The sequence below is a fragment of the Motacilla alba genome, chromosome 4 (genome assembly GCF_015832195.1).
Source record: "Motacilla alba alba isolate MOTALB_02 chromosome 4, Motacilla_alba_V1.0_pri, whole genome shotgun sequence".
In the NCBI taxonomy this organism is placed as follows: Eukaryota; Metazoa; Chordata; class Aves; order Passeriformes; family Motacillidae; genus Motacilla; species Motacilla alba.
The window spans coordinates 25,604,496-25,623,796 of record NC_052019.1 but is presented as its reverse complement, the minus strand read 5'-3'; the positions used below and the strand labels follow the sequence as shown (position 1 = coordinate 25,623,796).

Sequence of the window (19,301 nt, the reverse complement as noted above, 5' to 3'; positions counted from 1 at the left end):
TAGAGATTTTTTGTAATTACTACCATTAAGTTCACTTCTTACAAAAGCTTATGTTAATAAAACCACCACTCACCCAAAACACTGATCTTTATTAAGAGCAAGCTCCAAAACACTCTTCCCTCTAACACTGAAATCAGCAAACTATGCTTGCAGATCCAAGTGAGGAAATATTTATCATCTGCCAGGTTTTAAAATAAAAATAAAAAAGCTGTTTGTAACAATCCAAATAGTCACCGCCACTTACTGTAGTTCAAGGAGTTTATGCTTTGGCCAATATCATGCTGTCTGTCATAACTGCTTTTGTAGAAATGCCTACAACTGGGCACTCAGCCCAAAAGAAAAGCTAAAAGCCCTTCATGTATTTATAGCCCTGAAGATCCTTGAAAAGCACAAGAGTCACTCAATTTTCACAGTTGTGTAAACAATGACACCACTTTCTGTAATTTTTATGACATCTCCATACTGTTAAAAGTAATGTTTAACATTTACTATCTCTCTAGCATTTTGAATTCATTATCTTTTTAGTACTCACCTGTACTCCTTTCTGTCCTAAGGTATGTTTCTACAATACAAAGAAGCGTCAAAGGCAACAAGGCCAGCTTTTGCCCAGTACAGGACAGACTCACTCCTGGTTCTCTGGATAGCTGACATGCCTTGCTGTGCTTGAGAAGTTCCATGCACATTCAGTTTACAGTAGCAGCCAGTATAAAAGGAAGAAATTAAAGTGCATGTCCTCCTTGAGAAACACATGAGAGGGGTATCTTCAACAAACCTCCAAGACTGGTCTAATCAAAACTCTACCTGATATTTTAAGCTTCAACACATTCTTTTCAGGAATTCCCAATTGTTCAATTTGTTTCACAAGTAGTTTATTTACTGAAGCAATCCAGGCTCACACAGCTCCCTCCCTCTTTTCCACCTCCCTTTCTAACCAAATATTATATTGCATATTCCCCCCACCTCTTCCAAGTCAACTGTTTTCCTTTATCGAGCTTTGTTTCATAACTTAAGACTTCAAGGAAATACAGAACTCGACAACACACATATTTCATGCAACTGCACTACAACACGCACACGTACACTGATGCAGAGACAAAACAGCTCTTTCAGGGCAGTTTCTTGCACATCATGCAATTATAAAGTCTCACTATAAAACACTGATCTTAGTATTCCACCTGACAAAGAACAGCCAATCTCAAGGCTTGAGACTGACTTAATTCTACTTGCTTTGCCTAACTTGGATTTTACAAAAACCAAAAGGACCAGGGGCAAGGCTAAGAATCAGAGTGATGCCTCCATTACCTCTTCCTCTTTTCCTAACATCAGAAAAATAACAAATACGTGAAGCACATGCAAGTAACTTCACACAGCTAAGTGGTCTTCTTTGTCAAACTGTTTGACCCAAATGATATAGGTCCTCTTTAGGTGAAGAACCTTCCAGAAGAGATCCCATTTGTACCTCTCAATGCATTCTACAGCAACACAACAGCACTGACTAGCAGTACAGCAACTTCATGCCAGAAGATGACCAGAATAACTTCATACATCTTTAACCACTGTAAATCAACTTTCTCAAAACAGGAAGTTAAAAATTACAGAGGAAGCTGACAACTTACAGTTGCCACCCATACTACAAATGTTAACACACCAGAAACATATACTCCAATCTCTCCACAACAGAGTAAAGATTCTACAACTCAGTGACATAAGGCAAAGTAGAACAAAACAGTGTATCAAAAGGAGCTCAGGAGCTTGGATCTACTTTGAAACAACACTAAGGAGACCAGACACTATGACTCTGCTGCAGCCATTAATATTTCCTTCCTTTGGCTCTCACTAGTCAGCCACACTAGAGCAGCATCAACCTGAGGCTGGAAGCAGCCAGGGGCTCTACTGATTAGTTCCAGGAAGATACAGCACAGAAAAGGGCAGAGATTTTGCAGGAATTCTGCTGTGACTACAAGAAATATGATGTCAGCCAAATGGGGCAAGCTGCAACATGTTGCACTGGGACACAGATGAGTCAGAAAAGGCTTTGAAGAAAGAGGACACACCACTGCATTAGGAGTGGAATATCTGTGTACAGATTACCTCACCTGAGGAACACCTCCCAGTGCATTAAAACACAAGAGGCTAGTTGCCACAGGCATGAAACAAGAAGCCAAAATTTTCACTGGGAAAAAAAGGAAGTGTCTTTTTGTACCAAAATCCTGCCACTGCTCAGTATAAGAGGGAAGACGTGCAGATGAACATGAAGTTACAAATCCGAATTAGAAAGAAGATGGCAAGTGGAAGGAATCTGAAGTTAGAGCTCATTTATTTCAGCTACATTAGGTTTAACCAAAAACTGGAAGGTACAATAAAGGAAAGTAAATGGAAGCACACAAAACATGATGCATGCAAAAGCAAGACTAAAAACCTGAGGACATGATGAGGAGATGAAATTGAAATCCAAGGACAAATCAATAAGAAATGCCCCTAAAATACAAGAAGGAAATTTCACAGCTAAAAGCTACTGAAAACATATAAATCAGGAGACGGTAATACTGGACAGTCTTGGAAACAGATAATTTAAAACACAACAGTGTCAATCTAAGCTATTTTAAGACAATTTAAAAGTTTTAGGAAACTCTAAAGTGGCTTAAGCACATTAAAATTTAAAACAGATTTTGAATGGACAGGTAAATATCTGAAAAACATCTCTGGTTGAAAGACAATAAAAAAATTAAATGACATCCCTGCACTTATGTGGCCCACATATTTCCTTTCCTTCTCCCCACCCCACAAAATTCCTATGGCTGACTAAGATACACATTGCTTAGCCTGCAATTATTAGTTTTCAGCTCTACTTCACAGAATACTTCTACTTCTGAGAGATTGCACAAACTACAGCAAACTCCAGTCTATGAATAAAAACTCCAGAATATGAATACTGCAAAAAGACTTTGACAGTCTCATTAAACCTTCATATTACAGTGGCACATCTCAGGTACATAATGCATTTTTTTAAGTAGAATCAAGAATATCCAAGAGGTTGCAAAGAGCAATTTGGATCACAACTATCTTTCTGTGCCCAACAATTAAAGATAGTTGGCTGTGCCCTAGTTGGCTGGCTAGTTGGTGGAAATTACTGCCATTATTCATTTCCTCATCCAAAAGAACACGTTTGTGTCAGAAAAGGATGTTGTAGAATGGGAAATGGGCCATCAAAACCACCATCATGTAGCTCCTCTAGAACTATTACACAAATTGTACAACTGGCCACAATTTGAGAAGCTTTTCATATGAAATTTGTTAGTGCATATGTGCTCAAACATAGCATTGTTCACATTTACACTGAAGAGAGAGAAGTTGAGAAGTTCTGTGTCCTAATAAATATGTTCCAAAATAAAATTCTGCTTAATGACTATGCCTGAGAGCTCTACCAACAACTACAAGCAGTAGAAATGTGAATCATGCCTAAACAAGACATAAATATGTAGTAAATTTCAGGAATATCATTAGGACAATAAAGGAAACCCATATCAAAGATTTCATTATATCTAAATATCAAGCATGTTTAAAAGCTATAATTATCACAAAAAAGTCAGAAATTGAAATAGTTCTTTCTCAGGATTCTTCCTCCAGTCCTCAAATATCTGTTTCACAACAAATATGGATATCTCAAAGACAATAATCCAAGTATTATTTAATGTTACCAGTTGTTTTTCATTGTAACATTGATGACTTCCATAACCCTTGCTTTTCCTACATGCTTCTTTTCATATTATCTTCCTAGTTTGTGAAGATGTTATCTGAATTCGGTTAAACCCCAACAACTTTAAATCAAATTGACTTTTTATCTGCCACAAAATGAAAAGCAGCAATTTCTCTTTTACTTACACTATGGAACAGAAATTGATCAGAATCTGTCCAGCTTCCAAGGGGCCTGAACCACATTAATACAATAAAATTCAACAGTTGAAGAGGAAATGCTGCAATGTAATTTCAGCAGTGGGATTTCGTTCAGGTGGAGCTCTAGCCTAAAATAGTCACAGTATACTTTACCAGCTCGCTATGGCAAACTCTGATTCCAAAACAATGCTAGTGCTCAAGGGACATCAAGCAATATGAGACAGAAGAGAATCATTACAGACGACAATCGTGTGTCTCAAACAGGCCCTTGGCCAACTAATGACAGTGGATGGCTAGAACGGAAACTTGCACTATTATAAACAGGTGCAAATTAGAAATAGCTGCTGAACCAGAGTGAGTATAACAGCAAAAGCATGTGCCTTCCATTTTGACTAGTCAGCATACACAGCCAGTCTGAGCTCTTAAAACACACTGAAACTATTACTTTTAGCTATTCAGTTAGTAAAAAACACCAATAATTTTGTTTTAAATACACAATAACAGCTTTTTTGTTTGTAAATGAGGTCAGTCAACTGTCAGCAATTTTAACCCTACCAAGGAGACTTTATGCTGACATGAAAACATGGGTGCTAGGCTAGTTTTTGTAGCACTGTCATTTAAAGAGGACACAACTGTTCTGAAGTTTGCTGCAACTGTTCTGAAGTTTTTGTATTACATGTACAAAATAGAGACATGGCAAGCTCTGTACTCTCTTATGCACATGCTGCAAGTACATTTTTAAGAAAAGCACTGCATGTTTTGTTCACATTTAAAACAAAACTTCTCCTAGAGCTTAGTTTGGGAGACCATGCAACAAGTTACCACAAAGGAAGTTACAGTGGGCTCACAGCACAGTAACTAATCTACAGTAATTGCCCACGTGGGCACACTTATCCTGCAATAAACTCAAGACCCAATAAACTCTTTTTAAAAGCAGCATGGCAAGCCACCCTGCACACTGCTATCCAGATAACACATCCACACCCTACCTTACCCAGCAAGTCAGGCAAGGAGGTGCACACCACTTCTCTGAAGATTTCTCCACTCTGGTCACCCCTTCTGCCCTATTGTCTTTTCAATTAATTAGTAAGAAAAGACCTGTTCAGACTGAACTTAAAAGAAATTAAATTTGATGCAATCTGGTTCAAGAACAGCTAAATAGGAACGCCCATAGAGTAGATTATGAAAGCTGCTGATAACTGGAGGAAATAATCAGCAGGCCTAAAGCAAAGTCTCCGTGGGTCTGTGCAGAGCTCAGTACAGTGTGCAAGTACACATGTGCCCATCTGCAACCTTCAGGACCTTAACAAGGAGAAAGTTTCAGCACATTAAACAACATTCAGAAGCATATGGACAAGAAACTCAACCTAAATTCACTGAAATATTTTTAACAATTTACCACACAATTTGAAGATTCTCTGATGCAAAAATGTTTAAAACTTGAAGTGAATCTGGATTTAAGTAACCACAGAGAAGAAAAGCAATCAAGCAAAAATATAAACAATCCCAAAATTCACTAATACTGTATAGATGTTTTAATAGCTAATGCTGCTATTAAAACAGCAGTGTCAAAGTTCCTTTGCTTGCTTGATAGTTGCACTTTCTCCTTACTTTTTCACTTTACACTTCTCTTCTGTACTTACCTAAATGCATTTTAAAAGCTAAATATAAGTTGATCAATTCTACAATGTAGATTTAAAGAAAGATGTCACATTCTAGGATCAATTTCAATCACAGTATCAAGTGTTCTGTCTTAAATTCACAGCCACTAATCTCACGTGAGCATTAAATGTATAACAATTTTAACAGTTAAGAAAAATACTTATTCTGCCATGACAAAACTGCAGACAATTTCAGAATGGGGTCTGAAAATGTCTGTACTACACAAAACAGAAAAGAACAGCGATAACCAGCACCCTTTAACACCTATTATTGCCCACTGCAAGGTCCTTTTGAAATCAAAACTAAAGACAAACCTTAACTTCTATGGGTAGACAAGCAAAACAGGCAAGATGAATCAATTTTTTATGAACAAACAATGATTTAAATATAATTTGTTTCTACAAGAGGTGTCCTTAGCTGCCAAGAGGTATTTGATTTTGACAGTGTATAATCCCATATTTTAAACAGGATTTTGGGTTAAGCAGTAGTGATTCAATCCTTTTGAACCTCAAAGAGTTCATATGAGACTTAAATTCCATTAAATGCATTCACCCTTTCAGTTGATTAAATTATTTTATTAATGACCTTGCATAACCAAGGCCTTAGGAGCAAGATCTTTATGAAACAGTTAAAGGGAAACCCACTTATTCACATCATCCCCTCCTGAAAGAAACAGGCTTGTTTCTTTTAGATTGCTCCATCAGCCCTCTGAAAATTTCAAACCTCATTAAGAGCAATAACCTCCATGAATCAAATGCAAAAATACAAAGGCATCTTGCCTCCATAGGAAAATGAAAGGGGTTGGACTATTTAGTGTCTCAACAGTTGAATTAGAAATCCCAAGAGCTTGATTTCCATTTTTATTAAGCACTTTGGAAAAAAAAGTCATCAATCTAGCCAAACTATGTTTATCATTAATTGCATATTAAACTACAGCAGGAAAACATTTTTAATAACTACATATATATATATTGTGATATGTATGACAATTATGAAATTTTTATAATTGCTTTTTTTGTTTCATGCATTTGTGTCTTAGTCAGTGTCCCATGCCTGAGATTGAAAATTAGTAGCTAAAACATTTCGGCATTACAGTTGCCAAAATATTAGTAAAGGAACGAAGATGTGCAAAAGACTGCCTGTAAGTCTGGCTGTCCTTTGAGCACCAGAACTTGCACAGCAACATGACGGTGCCACAGTAACTGGCAGCCAAACACCTGACACCAGCAAGAGCACTGCTCAGCAAACCATGCGGCTGCCCCGTGAGTGCCCAGACCTGCGTCAACAAAAACACACAGCTCTTATGCCACCACTGTCACCATACACTCTGTCAGGACATTCACTTAAGAGACTCATTGTGCCACCCATGATTTAGAATGAATGTATAAAACAGTAAGATCCATCATCACTAGAATTCAGGACATTTACAAATTTAGCCGTGCCACTCCAAACTTGCTGTGCAAATTTACCAGATTCTATTTCCATCGAGGGCTGCAGGCCCTTGTAGATTACCAGGCATACAGTGAGAAATAAGAGTAGCTGCCTTGCACAGACTCATCTTCTGGGAGATGATGCCTTGTGTTAATTTAGTGTTGGATGAGAATAAACCTATGCTCTCATACTTCTCCAGTGGAACAGGCTGAATGTCAGGCAAATGACTTCTCCAAGGAAATGCACACACTGTCTCCTCCCTGAGCAACTAAAACATTGCTCACACATAGAATCATTCCAGCATTTCTAAAGGCGTTCCTAACTCTGAAAGACATTTTTGTTTGTTTTGTAAATTCATCTGCATGTGTGCTTCCAGAGACCTTTGTAGATGGACCCACAATCAATTCTGCCACAAGACAGCTTGCATGTCTGTTTAAACAAAAGTTTACACTTTTTGCCCCTGTATACGCTTCCCTTGCATTTCTCTGTTGACATGGTGCTGACACGGGGCTCCTCCCCACTATTTCTCCTGCAGTTCTGAGGCTGCCCCTCAACAACTGTCACAGGAAACTTCAAAACGACAGCTGGAGACAGTGTGATGTTTGGAGAGAGCAAGTCTTCTTGATTCTCGGTGGAAGCTCCTTCAAGTGTAATAATGACAAGGCAAACAGCCACCTTCAGCTGTTTCTGCTGGAGCAGCAGGGTAAGCAGTCCATTTATAACGAGGAACCACCTAAGGGAAACCGTGATCCTACATCACTAGCAATAAACAGAACACCTAAGGGCAACACGTTTATGAGATTAGAAAGTGTTACATTTGCTGTCTATACAGCTAAAAGAAATCGAGGCATTAAAGGTGCCTGATGAGTGTCTGAAGTCTAATAGTACCTGCGGGCTAATTCTGAACTACCCTAGAAATTCCCCACAAGTTTCTCAACGCCTCCTCACCTGCACTCCCGAAAACACCGGCAGCTGACTCTGCGGCAGCACTGGAGCCCGCTCGGGGTCCGAGTGCCCCGAAGTAACGCTCCCACCGCGGCCGAGCAGCAGCGCAGAGCCGCGGCCTCCAGGGAGCCCCATCGCCGTGCGCAGAAAGCGAAACACCCTTCCCCGCCAGGCTTCGGTACGTCTCGCACAGCTCATTAAGCCCTTCACTCGGCCCAGAGGGCGAGGCTGCCTCCGCACACAAAGCGCCGAGACCCCCTCCGACATCAGGCAGGCGCCTGGAAAGAGCCCTTTCCCCCAGGCACGGCGGGGGGAGGGGGCCCAGGAGCCCTGCCCGCCTCCTCGCCAAGCCGCCCCCGCCTCATCCCCACCCCGGCCGCCTCCTCACCAGCCGGTCTCGTCCTCATCGCAGCCGGCCAGCCGCTCCAGCTCCTCCGGCCTGAGCACCGCCGCGTCGTCCAGGAGGCCGTTGCCGCCGCCGCCCCCATCGCCACCGCCGGGCTCCTCGGGGAGCGAACGCCGGGCGGCGGCCCTGGGGCTGAGACAGCGGCCGTCGAGCGACGGGGAGGCGGCGGGGGGCGGCGAGGAGGGCCCGGCGCTCGGCAGGCGCTTGGGGCTGGCGGGGGCGGCGGGCAGGGCGCCGTGGCGGCTGCGAAGCTGTTCATTCTGCTTCTCTAGCTTCTTCACCAGCTCCTGGAGCTTCCGCACCTCCGCGTCCGCGTTCACGCCCGAGCCCACATCCTCCATGGCGGCCGCCGGCAGAGCGGCGGCTGCGCGGGGAGAGGCGGCCGTGCCGCCCCGTCTACGCGGCGGGGCGGCCGGCGGCGGGGCAGGGCCGGGGCGGGGCGCACGACGCACATCCGCCGCCATGTCACCGCCTCCCGGCCCTGCCGCCGGAACCGCTGGCCCTCGCGCCGCCTTCTCTCCGGGCGGCACGGCACGGAATGGAATGTCACGTCACGGCACGGGATGGCACGGAATGGAATGTCACGTCACGGCACGGCGTGCCATGGCCGAGCATGGCGGCCGCTCGCGGCCCGGGCAGTGGGAGGCTGTGACTCAGCCCCGCTTGGGGCCCGTCCATGGGGCTCTTGCGGTAGGCTCGCTCCTGAGGGAGCGGCCTGGCCTGGCCTCCCGTGTCTTGGGCACCACAGGTCCCAGACAGGAGTTGTATGGGAAGCCCCGGAATACCTTCCAGAACCGCTCAGAACCTCTGAAGAATACAAGGTTGCCTATGGTCCAACGCCTAGGTGAAAGTGTTGGGCCTACTGTGTATGATGGACGTGTGAACTGAACATCCTTCGAGTCTACATTTTGTATAAATGGATGCATATTCTTTTAAAGGTTGTGGTGATTTTGCCTTCCGTAGCAAAACTTACACCTTTAGGTGTAAGGAATCACAGAATGGATAATGTGGGAAGGGACCACAGTCATCGATCTGGTCCAGCCTCGCTGCTGGAGCAGGGTCATCCTAGAGCTCAGGGCAGAGGATTGTTTACTGGGCAACGTGTTCCAGTGAAGAAGTTCTTAATATTCAGGTGGAACTTCCTGTGCATTGCTTTCTGCTCATTGCCTCCTGTCCTGTTTCTTGGGATGTTTTGTGTCTTGTGACAAATTGTCTCCAAATTTCATGGGCTGGCATTGTGGGGATGCTCTGGGTCCCCCTTCCCTGAGCCACTGAGAGACAGTGTCCTTAGTGCCATCCTTTCACAATTTTTTCCTCCTCCCAAGTTCCATCCACTCACCGGCTTCATTTTCGAGCCTGCTTTAGCTGAGGAGAGGAGGAACACCAGCAAGTGGGCCAGAGGATGGCTGGAGTCTGCAGGGAATGGCACTGCTGTGAGCAGTTTTTACCAGGCTCAGGAAGGGAAGAAGGAAAATAAGACTGGGGTGCTCAGACCTGCAGGATGTGCTGAGAAGTTGCAAAGTTGAGGGGCATTTAATGCCACACAGTCTGGGTTGTGTTAGGTATGGTGCATGCCTGCTGTGTTGAGACTGCCAGGCATGAGTTTACAGCATCCTTACAAGACTGGGTGACTTCCTTGCCTTACACGACACTCTCCCCTTATACATTCAGAGATTGCATTCTCTGTATGTACAGCATTATTTGAGGGTTTATTCTGGGGTGGTTTTGCACTGTTACTGTTAGCTTCTCACCAGAAGCCAGGCCTTTGATCCATACATGTAATTTATGTTCTCCCAAAACAATTTTCACCTTAAGTGTTCAACTGTATCAAATTACATCAGGGCTGGTATCTTTTAACAAAGCAATTTAAATTACTCTTATGGTAATGTCTTTGTTACCTGCAAGTGAAACAAACTTCTTATCAGCAGCAGATTTTGCCGCAGATTTTGTATAATTCTCACAGCTATAAAACTACTAAGCAGTTTTGGCCCATGAGCTGAGACCTTTGGCACTCTGCTCACTGGCACCATGTTAATGACTATCATAACTCCTTAGAGACTGGTCTGTAAATCAGTTTGTAAATCCAGCTCATTCGGTATGTCTGTATGATATGGTACAAAGTCAAGTGCCTTAAGGGAATCCAGATATATTCTGTGAGAACAGCTACTTATCAACAGAATTTACAGACCTCTGAAAGGCAAGAAAAACTATTATATAAAGGTTTTTTACATTAAAGATCTTCCATTACTCTGACACTTACAGTGACATTGCAGACAATGCAGTGGTTGGTGGGTCTTAAACTATGCAGGGAACTTTATTCCAAATTAGAGCATTTATAGCAGGACCACACAATCTTTATTCTTCTATAACTATCCTCAGGCCAAACATCAGTGGCAGGAGAAACCCTCAGTCACTTGAATTAATCATGCTTTTATGGTAGCATGATTAAACAGGAGGAGTTTAATCCTTTCTGTACTGCAACTACTGGGATCAGGATGGGACTGGTGGCCGGAACTGGGAGTGTGACAGAGTGTGAAGTGGAGCTGTGACAAAGGGCTCTGCCAGGCAGTGCAGAGGAGGACCAGGACCACAGGGAGACCCAGGCTCCTGGGAGCTGCTGCCAAAACTGCAGCTGTTCCTGGTGATCCTGTCATGTTTAGGGGCCTCCTCTGATAGGTAATGGGGCAGCTCTGAGAGCTCTTTAGTGGTCAGTGCACTGCCTGCATCCTGCCTCTCCTCTACTTCCTCTAACTTCTCCCACTTTCCCCAGTTCATTTCATGGCCTGTCTGTCCCCCAGATTTCCTGCTCCAACCTTCTGTCCCCTGCTGACACCATTACTTTGCTGCCAGCAGCTGTAGCAATTTTTTCTCCCCACAAGATACACTCCCTGCAGGTGTGTGTGGACAAAGGGGGAGAAAAGTGAGAAAAAAATCTCAGGAAAAAGCTTCAGAACTGCTGAATCATCTGCTATTTTTACAAAGAGTAAGGTCAGAAATGAAATGAACCAAGGGAGTCACTGCTTAATAGTCACCATAGTCTGTGCTTTGAATAGCAAGAGCCACGATTCTGCTTTCTCATTCATTCCTGTGCTGTGAGTGCCCTTCTTGTGCTGGGAACTGAAGAGCAGCAAGGCCTGGTCCTATGAAATATCAGGTCCATAATAGGCTTCCATGACCTTCTTGTTCTTCAGATTCCAAGCTTGCACTGGCCAGATGTGAGACCACACCCAAGCAGAGGCCCCTGGGTGATTATACAGAAATAGTATTAATTGATAGTAATGCCACAAAAATGAAACCTTTCCACTGAGTCACAAGAGCAAGAGAAATTCCTCTGTGTTTGAAATTAGATCTGTTGCAGAGTTTTTTGTGAACAGCTGCGATTGCACCCACGCTGTGTTTTCTCTTTTCACAGGGAGGAGAAAAGCAGCCTTTCCACAGCGCTATTTTCCAGATCTCAGGACATGCATGGGTGCTTCTCTTGTCTGACTTGGGGCAGGTTCTAAACTCAAAAGATGAGAGAAAATGAGGAGCAGTCTCTCCAAAGGAAAGGAAGTCTGAACAAGGCTCTCATGTCACTCAGATAATTCAACACACATCCTTCTGACAAGTGGATCCTAGAAAAAGGCCACCAGGAGCCTTATTTTGCTGACCTTTGAGCTCTCCAGCACGGACAGCTCTATGGTTAGTTTCTCACCGCTGTGATTTGCTGAACCTTTGTCTTTACATCTGTCAAAACTGTTAGAATCTGACTTTGAAACCTTGATTTCACTTGTCACCTGGGCAGACAGTACCTCAGGGGGAATAGTACATGAAGATGGGCAGATGTGTGGTGGGAAGTTAACATTTGTTGTAAATATTTAACTTGATGTCTAGAAAACCGGACTGGTTTTTAAGCAGCTTTGTTTATTCTCCTGCGGAAGGGTTGTTGCCTGCCAGACTTCTCAAAGGAGGTGTTCAGCAGGCCCCCACATGTTTGTGTTAGGCAGTGTTTAGCTAAACCTTTGACAAAATATTAAGTATTGTTTATCATGACAATATATGGCATGTGCAGACATTGAACACAGAGTGGAAGAAGCATGTTCCTGTCATAATATGTCCCTTTCAGAATTAAAGTCAGAACTGTTAACTCCGGGTCTACTAAAAGAACCAACATTGTAACTTCAGTCATTTATAAGAGGTGCCTCTGAGTACATCAGGCTCATCAGTGATGAGACAACATGTTTAGCCCTTTAGATTGGAGTTTGGAAACTAAAAAATGCAGTCTCTGCACACATCTTCATCCCCTAAAAGCTGTAAACAGCAGTGAGCTGTGCATAAATACACTTAAAAAGTCTTTATAAATAATTTTAAAAAGTGTTTTCTGCTGACAGTGTCATGGATGATCATCCCATGATCAGTACATTGGTGTCCTTATCAAGTTACAGGCCTTGATTTACAGGCCTAAACAAAATTACAGACAGATTTTGCTATTGATATATATGTTTATTGATTACATATGATAATTATATTGATATATATATATATTGATAAAATTATTATATTGAGAGATATATATTTATTGATATACTTTTTTTTTAATATAATCAAGTAGAAAATTTAGCTCTTTGGCATGAATTTATATGCCTGTTCTTTTTCTGCACAGAAAAAAAAGATGTTAACATTTTGAGCACAACCATCTTTAAACATGTATTTTGTGCTCTGGAGCCAGAGCAATTCTAAGACACTGGACAATCAGATTCCTAAAGATATTCATGGCATACCATGTGGCTAGGAAATGTATGTACTTCAAACTTTTTAGTTTTTCATAATTAATATACTGATGATCCTTTTCAAGTACTATCATCACAGTTAAGCATTGTAATAATATTTCATATCACAAAATTGCAGAGTAGCTGAGCTTGGAAGGGACGTGGAGGTCATATGATTCAAGCCCCCTGCTCAAGCAAAGCCACCTGTTTGGCCATGTCCAGATGGCTTTTGACTAGCTCCAAGCATGGAGACTCCACAACCTTGCTGGGCATCCTGTGCCAGTGCACAGTCACCCTCAGAGTAAAAAAAATGTTTCCTGATGTTCAGATGGAGCTTCCTGTGTTTCAGTTTGTGCCCAATGCCTCTGGTCCTGTCACTGGAAATACACTGTCTCTCTCTCTTGGCACACTCCCTTCTGGCATTTATATGCACTAGTAAGATCCACGCTCCCTACCTTTTCTGCAGTAATCAGTCTGAGCTCTCATCCTTTCCTGATAAGAGGAAGGCTCCAGTCCCTTCATTTTTGCAGCCCTTTGCCTGACTGTCTCTGCAATGTCTAGTTCTCCCTTGTACTGGGGAGCCCACAACTGAAGACAGGACTCCAGATGTGGCCTTCTGAGTAAGGAGGGAATAGTCATCCCTCAGCCTGCTGGCAGTACTTTGTCAGAATCAGGCAGGAACCACTCACCTTCTTCACAGCAAGGACTTGTTGCTGGCTCGTCTCCGACTCGGTGTCCACCAGGACCCCCAGGCCCTTTCCTGCCAAGCTGCTTTTGCAGCAGATACTGGTGCAGGGGGCTGTTCCTTGGCTGCAGGACTTTACACTTCTCCAGGATGAAGCTCACGAAGTTCTCCAGCCAGCTGAGGACCCTCTGGATGGCAGCATGGCCCTCTGGTGTATCTATCAGCTGCTCCTCCCAGGGTGGTGTCATCAGCAATCCTGCTGAGGGTACTCCCACCCCCATCATCCAGGTCAGCAATGAAGCTGTTGAACAGGACTGGACCCAGCTGTGACCTGTAGGGTGCAATATTAGGCACTGATCCCCAATTAGACTTTGTGCTGCTGACCACTGCCTTTTGGGCCTGGATCACTCAGACACCTGTTCTGCCCTGGTCTGCTCAGTGGATGCAGGGAAAGGTTTGATTCACTCTGAGTGATGTGTGGGAGAAACAACAAAAAATATCTGCAAGTTCAACAACAAGCAAACTTTAGAACATTAAGGTAGAGTAAGGATCTTGGCAAATTTGAAAACAGCATCCAGATGAAGTAATGCATGTAATAAAATTTAACTGAGCAAGCTTAATCTTAGCCAAATTTAAATTATTCAGACAGAACAAGGTACTTTCTAAGGCATTGAGTAGATTTTTTTTGTTCGGCTTACAATATATTTTGAGAGGAAGTAAAGAGAAAAGGAAGGAAGGAAGGAAGGAAGGAAGTGTCGGAAGGAAGGAAGTGTCGGAAGGAAGGAAGTGTCGGAAGGAAGGAAGTGTCGGAAGGAAGTGTCGGAAGGAAGGAAGGAAGGAAGGAAGGAAGGAAGGAAGGAAGGAAGGAAGGAAGGAAGGAAGGAAGGAAGGAAGGAAGGAAGGAAGGAAGGAAAAGAAAGAAGGAAATTCAGTTTTGTGATGGAGTTAGCTACCAGTATTTCTTTATCAATCACTTGGAAATGACTTCGTTGCTCTTTAAAAAACTGCTGAGCTCAACATACTTAAAATGCTGTGATGACATGGAAATTGAATTGACATTGTGGTGACTCAGAACACTGGGAAAGGATTTTTTGTTGTCAGGAAGATTCATGATTGATGTTCAGTTGTGAGTGCAGTGATATTAATCACTTGGGTAACAGTGAGTGAAACCTTACATGTCTCCACCCGTATGAAGCAACCTTCTGTTCTGTCATTCAAAAAAATTTTTCTAAATTTGCTCTCCCAACATGGCTTTATTAACAGGCCAAGGCTGGAAGGAAGAAGACTTCATTGCACTCAAGCAGTTTTTAAAACAGTTTCCCCTCTGCACTTTTTTTAGCATGATAAGGCACCAAATCTTCAGAATGCAAAGTAATTGGAAAGCCAGGAACTTTCAAATGTGTTGAAATTTTGAAGTCTGCATCCTGGAAAAGCTAGTATGTTTTAAATGTCTTTTTGCTTAGATTTGCAGAAAAAATATTACTGATAGGAGAGAGGGTATTCACATTGCATAGACAAAACTTTGCAATTAAATTAGGTTTATGCTCGATTTATTAATGGCTCGTATTTAACAAGGCTCTGCTTCTGTCTGAAGACAGTATGCTAATGCTGACAAAAGTAATTGAGATTTGCAATTAAGAAAGGAAAACGTGTGACCATGAGTAACCAAAATACTGTATGCAAACAAAAGAATTACCAAAGAAGCCTGAGATACTACGTTGGTACTTGAGTCTGGAGAGAAAACGAGAATATGTTATTTGAGATGTGGCATATCACTGTATAATGCAACTTCTGATCTCTTTTTTTTTTTTTTTTCTTTCCTCTTCCCTGTTCTCTTTTGAGAAAGCTTTTGGCTATTTTGCACAGTATCGAAGGTATCCATCGCCATCTAGTGACAACACGTTGAGCCTGAGTCTGAGCACGTAACCGGAGCGTTCCCAGGGAGAAGATGGTGCACCAGGACTCCTGCCACCCTCTTTCTGAGGTCTTGAGGTCGAGAGACCTCGGTCATGGCTGAGGTGGCTCAGGGCTCACTCCTGAGGAGGTGGCTCAGAGAGGGGACAAATGTGTGTGGAGAGTTTCTCGTGGTACAGCTCCTGCCATGCCTGTGCAGTGGGGAGGTAGCACAGGTATCTGTGTGCTCTGGCCTCTGCACTGACATTTTCCTCTCCCACTTGGAGAGGACACCTTGCACATTCCACAGTGGAAGAAGTTACCTGTAAATCCTATGGTGTAATCACTCCCAACACTTACTGATCTTTTCTTCAAGACCAGTATTATTTAATGCAGTGTCATGATGTTTTTCTTTTGGATTCCTGTATGGTAATCTTTTAACATATTGAATGAGGGCTGATTTTACCCAACAGGGGTAAAATAACAAATAATTCATAGGACTGACTAAAACATTCCCTCTGTGGTCCCTGATGCTCAAATAAATGAGCTAATCTCAATGAGGAGCTGAGTTAGTCACTGTGCTCTCTGTCAGCAAGGACAAGTGAAAGGAAAGGCCCTGCAGGTAAACAAAAAGAAAATTAAAATTCATTTGTTTCCTGAAGCATGTTTTCCAGGGCCTAATTAAGTGCATACCTTTTTGCTGAAGTCCACAAGAAGAACTATCATTATATTTCCCACTGCAAGAATATTATAGGGTTTGTAAATGAGAAGCAAATTGGGAAAATATTGTTTAGAAATCACACTGGAATACAAGAGCAGGCTGTCCAGGAAGGGGGGCAGGAGACCCCTCAGAAGAGCTTGTAGGCAAATGGCCCTCTCATCATGGCTCTCAGCAAAGTCAAAGGAAAATAATCTGGTCTTGATATGACAGGTCACTCACCATAAGTCAGTAGGCTTGATACAGAGATTCAGCTGCCCAGCTTCAGGTGGATTTGATAAACAATTTGATGTAAAAAAATCAGGGCAAATGATTTCCCTACTGAATTATTTGCTTCCCTTCCAATATTATCACAACATTCACCAAGCAGACTGGGATTTTTTTTTCTTTTTCAGTAATGACTGCAACAGCAAGATCATCCTTTAAAGTATACAGTACAACTAATTTATTTTCTTCTGGTTTTGCGTTATTTTACAGACATTTTAGAGACTACTAAACATTAGAAGAACCAGCCTGATAAAATGGTCTGTGTCATTACTCATGCTCCTGCATGTATCATGTATTTGTATTTCTTCTCTTTCTGTTATTATCCCCTTTAGATTTTAAGATCTTTGTTTGGAGCAGTTATCCAACTTCTGTTTTTTAAGTGCTTTGTTTTTCTCTAGTACACCTAATAGAACTACTCAAGGGGAAGTCAAGCTCTGCAGAATGTAACTGGCTGAAATATTGATTAAAAAATATCTGTGCTACTCTGCTGATTTGCAGCCAGAATGGCTCAATCAGATAACTGTGGAAGGCAACTGGAATTCCTTTAAGCCTAAGTTCTCCAGAAATTTTTTTCAGCATTTATCCCAAAGGGAAAAAAATATGGAAGTAGTTCCATTCACAATTAACTGGGAAACACTGAACTTTAAAGAGTGAGTCTGCAAGGAACAGAAAATAAAAAAAAATGTCTTGCCAGACAAAAGGCATGTGAAAATGCCAAAAGTCAAACTTAGGAAGAGGCTGCAAAAGAAATTTCAGCATGTAGTAAAAGGTACCTTGGGCATGTAAGCAACAAAAAAGGAGTGGATGCCTTATAAATCATGGATGTGGTTACAATTAAAGATAATTAAGGTCCCACCCCAAACTACCTGATTATTTGGCTCAGCATGAGTAATGATAATGCTGAAGTACACAGAGCTAAACCCAAAGATGTTCATGAGAATGGGTGTGGAAAGAAATTATTGTGTGCGAGGTGAAAATGAAGGGCAAAGAACTTGCCTGTCAAGGAGGCCCAGTAGCAGAGATAATAAATCCAGCAGTAAGGTTTTTACTAAAACAGACAGCAATACCATATGATTACAAGACTAAAAAGTGAAGTAGCAGTATTTAAGGAAAAAATGATGCACAAAAGTGCATTATGATGATTTCAGTTGTCTATAAAGACTCAACACATTGTGAAAGAAACAGCTATGAAAGCAGATAAAAATTGGAGACATAGTTGCCAAGCATAGATTGTGACAAATCAACTTGTATTTTTCTTTGCTAAAATACACAATGTTTTTAGAAAATTGCAATAAAGCAAATCCATATAGATTTGACATGGTGTTGTATTGAAATCAGTGTGATGAGGCAGGAAAATCAGAGGAAAGAAACCAGCCAAAGAGCAACAGCAATTACTGTACTTCGAGGAAACTACCTTGGCTGTAGGGGATGGTTTATGTAACTGGATTAGGGACTGACTGCATTTATTATTTCTCTTAGTGGTTATGTCCAAAGACAAGAACTAATTAATGAAAAATTTGGTCACACTTGTGACCAAAAGAAAATATCTGGACTGAATTGTCATAAAAAAAAAAGTCTTAATTAACAGAAGTCTAAGGCAACAAAGGCAAGGTACTTAAAAGACTAGGAGGAATTTCTTCAGTAACTACAGGTTTATCAGCTGCTGAATAAAAATGAACAGAAAAGCCTGGCTCGAAATATTTTTTAAGCTCTTTAAGCTGAGACCTTATGGAGATTACTCAGAACATGTCACAGTGAAGAAAGATTAAAACACACTCAGAGAAGTTTAGGAGAGAGAACCTTAAAATGGCCAAGGAAACAGTGATACCTTAAGTATAGGTCAGGAGGTGTTTTGTTTGGCTCAACCAGATGAAACCAGATGTGGTTTTAGAGAGCAACAAGGGTAAACACTGGGGAGGAAAAACTATGCAAGTCAAAGAACAGTGCCCCATGAGAAGGTTTTCCAGCTTCCCCCACATTCAAGTTGCAGTTCTACACAGTCTGAACATTCCCAGTATATTAATAAGTAAATTATATAAGTAAGTAAATAAGTAAATAAGCAAACAGTATATTAATAAGCCATACATTGATGGCTTACTATAACCAAAACCTGTATATTTATTCCTATTATCAGTGGGAATTAATTATCAGGATCCCTCAGGTGCCTTTGTAATTCAGATAAGTTCCAGAATTGCAAGATTTAGTGTTGGGTTTTGTTAATACATGTAATAATTATGAGTGTCAGTACACATACCATGTTGCAAGTGTTCACTGACATGTATTTCTCTGTGTATATATATATATTTTACTTCAATCAAAATGTTAAGTTGAGGTATTAGAATATAAGTAAAATAGCAGTAGAAATATTCTACCTTGCTGCCAGGTAGAATATAAAATTTTAATACTTTTAAACAATTATATTTCTCTCCCAGTATTAAAATGGAGAAACAATACCTCAACATGTAGTTACCATCACAGAAAATCTGTTTATTGAGGGCTTGACAATAATAAGCACAGCAGAATAGCTACATTTTATTCGAAGTTTCCTTCTGTATGTATCCTTCTCTGTAAAATCCCTGGCTCCTTGCAGTATTGTACTTTGTACACAAGCAGTTTAACTGATTTTATCATTTTCATCTTGAAATAATCTTT

At 41.8% G+C, this 19,301-nt stretch overlaps 1 protein-coding gene across 5 annotated transcripts in view; it reads right to left on the bottom strand.

The window, feature by feature from the left end:
- SLAIN2 (SLAIN motif family member 2) overlaps positions 1-8,781 on the bottom strand; it is a 34,482-nt gene extending 25,701 nt beyond the window's left edge. For 2 of the 5 annotated variants that reach the window (XM_038134173.1, XM_038134176.1), the window contains exon 1: positions 8,321-8,780. In XM_038134173.1, the coding sequence (XP_037990101.1) occupies positions 8,321-8,679 (359 nt within the window). In that variant the 5' untranslated portion in view covers positions 8,680-8,780. Of the gene's footprint in view, positions 1-8,320 lie in introns of all 5 variants that reach the window. The other 3 variants (XM_038134174.1, XM_038134177.1, XM_038134178.1) reach the window with 2 other exon arrangements.
- Positions 8,782-19,301: the final 10,520 nt, after the last annotated feature.